The sequence below is a fragment of the Strongylocentrotus purpuratus genome, unplaced genomic scaffold (assembly GCF_000002235.5).
Source record: "Strongylocentrotus purpuratus isolate Spur 01 unplaced genomic scaffold, Spur_5.0 spur5_contig_839, whole genome shotgun sequence".
Lineage (NCBI taxonomy): Eukaryota > Metazoa > Echinodermata > Echinoidea > Camarodonta > Strongylocentrotidae > Strongylocentrotus > Strongylocentrotus purpuratus.
The window spans coordinates 647,501-655,806 of record NW_022145545.1 but is presented as its reverse complement, the minus strand read 5'-3'; the positions used below and the strand labels follow the sequence as shown (position 1 = coordinate 655,806).

Here is an 8,306-nt window from a genome sequence, read left to right as displayed (position 1 = left end):
TTACTATTTTCTTGGTGGAGGTTCTCTTTTTTTCATGGTGCTGTGTACAATTTTATTTTGGGGAAGGAGGGTGTTCAGAATCATAATAAAAATTGTAAATGCAAAGAACATCATTTGTAACTGTATTTTTTGCTTGGTCAGTGATTAAATTTGTACTATTTGTGAACCTGTTCTTATAAAAAAAAATATATATGTTATATTTTTTTAATTTTACAAAAAAATGGTTAAATTTGGAATTGACTTGAAACCAAGCCCTGGAATGAAAGACAAAGAAAGAGAAAAAGCAAAATAGAGCAAGAGGAGAAAAATGAAATATACTACATCTTACCATAAAATTGGTATCACCATTTACAATGTTCACAATAACAATTTCAAAACGGGGATACATGTATAAATGTTTTATTAAGGTATATCAATACAATATGAAACAAGAGTCTAAACATGAACAGAAATACATTTGTTGAATCAACACAAAAACAAATACATGTATATATTTTGACTGATAAATTTATTGTTAACACTCAAATTACCATGGAATTCTTATTTTTAAGTACCAGTACTAAATAACACCAATTTTTTTTTTATAAATAGAAGTAAAGGTACATGTATTCTTTGAAAGCTATGAATTTAGTTCTGATTAAAATACAAGATTAATGTTCCTTTTTGTAATACTGCAATATGAACAATGCAAAAGATTTCCATATACCTACATTTCCATGTATGTTGTCATCCATACAATCTTGCATTCAGACTTTCAACCTACTCTTGGACGAAAAATATCATAGATAAACTTATATACATGATAACTGAATTTCACTTTGTAAGGAATCAAGAATGTAACATATTTGTAACAATTTTTTTGTATACACCTACATCTAGCTCTCTATAATGCCATTTTGCTTTTCAAGATCATTAAACAATTCATACTGCTTTTTATCAGAATAATTTACAGGAAATGACAGATGTGATGCTCAATCATAATATTGTGTTCAGAATCAATTTCTGATACACACAGATATCATGGTCTTGAGTTAAACTGTGTAAAACATTTCAATATCAAAACATTGATTTCCTTTTTGTCTTTGTTACATAATATTACAGCAATACAATACATGATAGAGGTGGTTAAATTTACAACAAATAATTATTAGTAATCCAATATATATTTCTTACTTTTAATACCTAGTAAAAGAGGGAAGGAAAGGAGAGGTCATCTGGAACTAGAAGGACATTAACTCAAATACTCTAACACAGAATTAACACCATTCTGGCTTTGAATAGATGAATTTTCATGGGTATTTGTGATAAATACAGCAATGCGCCACATGGAAAGACACAGAAAGGATTCCGGAAGATCAGCTCAATGAAGAAGTTGGTGGAAGTCCAAGCATCTGGGACGTAGATCAATAGCTGAACTCATGGAATAATCTTTGTTTCAGATCTCTCACCTGGTGAAAAGAAAAAAAAAACAGAGAAGAGGAAAAGTCATTATGACAACATTTAAGATTATCAAATGATTAATATCCTTTTCTACTTATGTAACTGTAAAATGTATTGTGTCCTGAAATACATGCAAATGTACGGTACCTTTTATAGACAACTAACTCTCTTAAAAGTCTACCATATTCCAATAGGCGTAGTTATACAATCCTTCTTGCATAGTAGTTGGAAAAAAAATGATTCTATTTTCAAAACTTTTACTCATACAATAGAAGCAGTTGGACAGTGCATAAATATATTTCCAACTGCATATAACTGCTAGAACAAACATGTCAGAAAGTTGAGGCAAAAAGAAGGAACTTTATAGTGCAATGTCTTCATTTATCCATCAGTGTGTATAGAAAACACTCTTTGAGAAGAAATGTGAACAAATCTGGTACAAAGTCCTCTTTTGGAGATGTTCCTTTCCATTTGGTTTATGTTTTCATAACTTATATCTATCTTGATGCTCCAGAGTCATCATCAAAAAGTTAAATTAATTTAGAACCTTCATGATTAAAAAATTGCTTACCGGTTCAGGTTCCTTTTCAGCATGGAAATGAGGTCCCTTTGGTCGCTTCTTTTTCTTTTCTGGCTCCGGCTAAAAAGATTAACAGACGCGGGAAAAATATTGAAGAAATAGGTTGATAATCTTAAATGTTATAATATATTATCCCCTCTTCTCTGTTTTTTTAAATTTAACCAGGTGAGAGAGCTATTGACCTATGCCCCACATAACATGGAATAAAGGGACATTTTGATATATTCAAATTCAAATAATAGTCTTCACAAATTAATTTTTTTTTTTAAGGTTTTTAGGTGTTGTACATTTTAAACCGCAAATTTTGGGGAACACATCATTTCTTTATTTATTTGTAAACTTGAAATTGAATGTAAGTTTAATTTCATTTGGTGAGATGTCATTTTCCTCCACTGCCAAAACTCACAGATCAGCCCTCACTGTGCTACAATCGGTTTGAAGTACCCACATGATATAATCGTTTTAGGGGAAAACACTACATCTTTCTATGAATTTAATGACTTCTTATGAATTCAAATGATTTTTTTCTCAAAAATGGATTAATTAATGATGAAAGTGACATTATTGGGAATGATTTGAATTAATGTGAATGATGAATGAAGCACTTTTAAACACTTTTCTGACAAATTTATTGAACTGCATATCATTTTCTGCATATATACAGGGCGTATCATAATAAAGGATATTGAAGTTTAATGACGATTTATATGAAAACTACTGATTTCATAATCAAGCATTTTATGTCTGTTGTAAAGGACAGAATGTCCTCTTGTTAATGACACCCCGATCATACTACTACTGTCACAGTTGACTGAATAACAAAGCATTGCTGTCCACCATGTCAAAGGTGCACTGTGCCACGTTTGATAACATTTCCTTCTTAGACACATAATCCACTCATTGTTCAGCATTTCAATATGTCTGGGCTGACACAAGCACTAATGTTTAGAATTTATCTGTGAATGCTAACTTGTCACAGTGCACCTTTCACATGGTGGACAGCAATGCTTTGTTATTCAGTCAACTGTGACAGTAGTAGTATGATCGGGGTGTCATTAACAAGAGGACATTCTGTCCTTTACACAGACATAAAATGCTTGATTATGAAATCAGTAGTTTTCATATAAATCGTCATTAAACTTCAATATCCTTTATTATGATACGCCCTGTATATATATATAGCATATCCTTTTATATACATTGCATGCAATTTTTACCAAACAGGAAAACAGCTGATTAGATGGATAAGGAAATATAAAATAATTTATATAAATTGATTAGTTACCTGCATGGATAAATAAATACATGTATGAAAATCCAGAAGTAATAGACACAAAGATACATAAATGTAGATAAAATGAACAAATTAATGAATCCATGACAAAAGAAAATCTCCTACAATCGATGTATGAAACAAAGTTTAATAAATACAATACATGTAGTTCGATTAAAGCCTACATGAGTCTCATTATCACAAAAAGATTCATCATTGTGTATTATAGTATTTCAATTATAAATGGAACAAAAACAAAATGTAATATGAAGTTAAATTCATCATAGATATGTTATGAGCAAGAATAATGATGATTACTGTGCCTTATATCTCTGTGAATGGTAAGGGTTAATACATCTAAGTTTTGATTGGGTAGATCGAGCTATGTACACAACAAATAGGCAGTTCAAGTCATACCAGATTCAAGGGCTTTACTTTACTTTAAGTATGGTCAGTTATATTGATTTGATGATTGAAAGCTTGAAGCTGATGAGAATGGAGTTAAAAACACAGAGTGAATGCCAACCACCACTAAACATATATGACAGTATTCAAGTTAGAATCTTAATGAAAATCAACTAAATAAATGACAACATTAATAGCAAACAACCCCTTGTAATTTGAAGTGGAGCCTGTTAAGGGTACCTAGATTGCCGAGACAAGGTTCCTGACAACACAATGTTATTCATGACAATACACGTGCACACGTCTGGGTTAAAAATCTTTGGAGTTAGTCGGTTTTCTATCTCACCTTCGTTTTACGAATCTTTTGGATTCGGGATGGGGGAGAGGAGGTAGGATAGGGGGATAGAATCCTCACCACCTTCTTCACTTTCTTCTTTTTCTTTAGTTCAAACAAATTTGAGAAACACATCATCCAAAATATTACATGACCCAAGATCAGATCCACGTAAGAATTACTCCGGATTATGACTACTTACTAAATATGGGGGTGTCATTGTTTTAAAATGCTCTTGGCAGGTAAGAATACATGAATAAAATAACGGATAGGACAAAATGAAATATACAGAAAATCTATCCGATCATCTAATAACTGCAGAGAAGAAGCTATGGAATATATGCCAATATTTATATTGGTTTGAAAATATGCAAATATATTGCTACAACTATGATGTTTTCTATACTACTGGTGGCTAATACATATCTTTTTTTCATGCTATTTGTGATAAAAAGGCGGTTTGTGATAAAAAGGCAGTTTGTGATAAAAAGCTGGTAGGATGCATGGGTGGGAAAAGGAAAGTGAATATAACACAAAGTGCACTTCAATCACTAGATGCAGATCAACTAGCAAACAAATGCACATTATAATTTCAATCTCACACTGTAGCCAAATTCTCTTTCATTCTATTTAATTAAACAAATATATCACTGAAAAAAAAAGAATGTATATTGACTTTGACCCTAAAAATGTGAAAAAGGAAGAAAAAGTAGGAAAGGAAAAGATGCAACAAAAGGTTTACAAAAAAATGCACTTTCAATCTCACACCACTGCAAACACAATTCCATATTCTCTCCACTGGAACCACATATTTTTGGAGTATAAAAATGGCAACTTTTATCAAGAGAGCAAAATTTCAAAAAGGAGCTAAGAGAACAAAGAAACAAAATCAAAAGGCTGCAAATAGAAGAGGAAAAGGGTAGAAAGAAGGAAGAAGTAAAAATCAGAATACAGGCTTGGATTGAGAAAAAACAGAAATAAATAATAAAGGAATAGAGGGAAGAAAAGGAATACCTAAAATTGAAAACAAAAACAAAAGTCAACAGAATTTTAAAGAGAAGAAACTTAAGATATAAAGCAATTTTGTTCTCGTTTACTTACGGGTGGATCACTGTCATGACCGAATCTTGGTCCTTTTTCCCTGATCTTCCTTTTTTCTTTCACAAGTTCATCAGGCTACAGAAAAGACATCAAATTAAAAGAGTTCATTTTAAAATGAGGACGATATTATAACAAATAGGTATTGAAATGTACCTCTATCGATTATCTTTTGACATTTACAGCCCTTCATCTCTTTTATTTAGCGTCGGATTGCCAAATGTTTTTTTGGTTATGAGGCTCCTTCTCCGATCTGTTGATTCCATTAAAATACTTGAACCTATCGGTACAGGTATGACTGCAGGATTTCAGGTGTGTAATAATTATTCTGGTATGTGTATTGCCGATCCTTGACAAATTTCAAGAGTCATATACGCTCCCTGAAACTTAATCTATCGGTAAAAAAAGGCATACCGGTATTGCACATCTATTAATACAGAGATATATAAGTTTAAACGGTTAAACGCCAAGTCCATATGCCACCTTGTCCCATACGATACCGACTACCTCAAAGATTGTAGTATTTCTGATGATTGTATCAATTTGAAATTTCTATGTCACTTCAATCAAAAGAAATATAAAGGATAATGCTACAGTCAAACCTGTCCATTAAGGCCACTTGAGGGAAACACAGAGAATGGCCACTGTAGGCAGGTTGTCTTTTTTGACAGGTTTTTTCAGTAATATTTTCTTCTAGAGGGAAGCAATATGGGTGACCACTTGAGACAGGTGGCCTTCATAGAGAGGTGGCCACTGCGACAAGTTTGACTGTACTTTTGATGGCAACAATGAACAGTATTCCAGAATACTTGGTAAAAGATAGTAACTGTGGACTTGCGCCCTCTATATAGCAAACAATACCTAATCGGTGATCATGCATTGGTCCCCCACGGTCCCCTTTTTCTTATGTTAATTGAAAGCTGATTTGATGAGATAACCACCGGCCTTTCAGTGACCATGCAGGGAGGTCTAATCCCTCCTGGCCAAACTAGTGCAGAGGGGCTTTAAATTCATACTCACTGGATGGGTCCTCTTGAGGGGTGGAGATCGAGGTTGAGCAACCTCCTTCTTCTTGTCGTCATGGTGGAACGTAGGACCGGTGGCTCGGCGCTCATTCACGATTTCACGCCTAAAGGTGCCATTGGTATAAACGTAGTCATTCTGTGTGGCAATAGAAATCAGAGATTAAAGAAGAGATGGGTTATTGTTTGACCAATTAGAAAGAGGACATTTATCTCTCAAATACAATAGAGCCAACTGTTAAGGAATTATTTAAAACTGGGATCCATCTCATAAATTCAAAAGACACATAAAAAACATGGTTGCAAGTGGATGCCTAAGAACTTAAGTCTTGTGAAAAATTTATCAGACAAGTTACTTTTTTCATTCTGAATTCACTCACATCAAGCCTTAATAATTTCTGATCACTTTTTTTATTATCAAGCCTTCTTCATGCTAATTTATATATCTGTATTTTGTCTTTATCCTCCTTACTCCTGTAATTGTTTTTCTCTCTATTAAAGTGCATCTTGGCGCTGACTCTCATAAAATGACACCTTAGAATACTGTCAAACCAGAACATTTTGTACATTCATTTTTAAGGATGGCTGTTTTCATGGCTAGAAACTTGTCGCAAATAGCAAAAATTGAGTGTTACGCAAGTGGTTATTGTGATTTTGCAGCATGTTTAAAAAAAATAAAAAATAAACTTCAAAATAATATTCTCATTCACACTTAAAGTTCATACAATTTTTCAAGTGATGATTTGGCCTATCTCTTACTGGAAACCACAAGAAGATAGAGACAGAAAAGACAACCCGAAGCGTCTGATGGCGATCATAGCAAACTTACCATTGGACGTTGTCTTGGTAGAGGCCTTTGGACTTTGGGAGGTTTTTGGACCATTACAAGAGGGACCTGAGCGATGGATTGCCGGTACAATCTTCTCAACCTCCTCTCTTTCTTTCTTATCCTCCTCTGCTCTTCCTCGTCCGCAGCGCTCACCCTTGCGTAGGTGATGAGGTAGCAGCAGCAGGCCAAGACCAACATGAGGAGGATCAGGAAGATGGCTGCCCCCACCGCTATGGCAACAATCACCTGCCAGCTTAAACCTGGAAGTTATGATTTAAGAAGGGATAGGCAATTTTTAAATTCAATACTCTCATTTATTTCATTCTCTGTTGAAAATTATATTGATACAAAGACACAAAATAATTCATAAACAAATTTAGAAAAACGAAATAGGGAAGTACATAAATAAAGCCCTTAGGCCTTGCACAAGCGTAGTTCAAAAAGGATTTATAGCATAATGTAAATCAAAGATAACAAAAACACATTAATAATATTTATTTTAAAAATAAAAATAAAATAAAAATTCTTCTTCTCCTTCATCTCCTGTAATCCCGCCATTTCATACATTACTACCACTCTCTTTTTCCTATGTATTTCTTATCTTTTTATATCACTTTTTCTTCCTTTCCTATATCCTCATTTTTTTTAAATTGTATTTTCAATATTTCCTTACTTCAAACTGATGTTTTTGCTTTGCATAAAACAAATTTAGGGCAAAACTAGCATCAGTGCTTTTTTGTAAACTGAATTGTAATATATGGACCTCGATCTATACTGGCCCTTCCATGGTAAACCAAATCTGTGTAATTGATTGATATGAAAATTTGATAAAACACTGAATTTGTCTAAAAACAGAAAGTCCTTTTAACATTGCCCCCAAAACTTACAAATTCAGGTAGATATATGTAGTTAAACATTTCTTCCTTTTACAATCTAAAAAAATGATGACCTATATCATTATCAAACCAAATTTAAATAAATTTTAGCGAAAAAGAGTCGAGAGCGGGCTGTGTATAAATGCACCCATAATGAATGGCAATTCTCTTACTCACCTTGGCTTTGACATCTTTCGCCATAGTATCGGTACGGACAGCTGAAAATAGAGACACAATTAAATAAATATATTAGACTTCAAAATGATTATCAGCGAAGAAATTTGAATAAAAACAATATTCTTTTTATAAAACAATCTTAGAAAATCATAGTTTTGGCAAATTTCCCACTTCACCTTGACATCTTCTTCCTCTTCCTTTCTCTCAATCCAACTTCACCTCCGTTGCTACTGAAATATCAATTCATAACAGTAAATGGGCATTATCATATTG

General features: G+C 33.1%; 1 protein-coding gene across 2 annotated transcripts in view; it reads right to left on the bottom strand.

Moving 5' to 3' along the window:
- Positions 1 to 378: 378 nt before the first annotated feature.
- The window catches only part of LOC584329 (hyalin), a 31,927-nt gene continuing 23,999 nt past the window's right edge, over positions 379 to 8,306 (bottom strand). The window contains exons 17-23 of one of the 2 annotated variants that reach the window (XM_030987622.1): positions 8,034 to 8,074; positions 6,982 to 7,241; positions 6,151 to 6,291; positions 5,134 to 5,208; positions 4,045 to 4,137; positions 2,012 to 2,080; positions 379 to 1,448 (exon numbers count right to left, since the gene is read on the bottom strand). In XM_030987622.1, coding sequence (XP_030843482.1) covers positions 1,404 to 1,448; positions 2,012 to 2,080; positions 4,045 to 4,137; positions 5,134 to 5,208; positions 6,151 to 6,291; positions 6,982 to 7,241; positions 8,034 to 8,074 — 724 coding nt within the window. In that variant the 3' untranslated portion in view covers positions 379 to 1,403. The remainder of the gene's footprint in view (positions 1,449 to 2,011; positions 2,081 to 4,044; positions 4,138 to 5,133; positions 5,209 to 6,150; positions 6,292 to 6,981; positions 7,242 to 8,033; positions 8,075 to 8,306) is intronic. The other variant, XM_030987629.1, reaches the window with a different exon arrangement.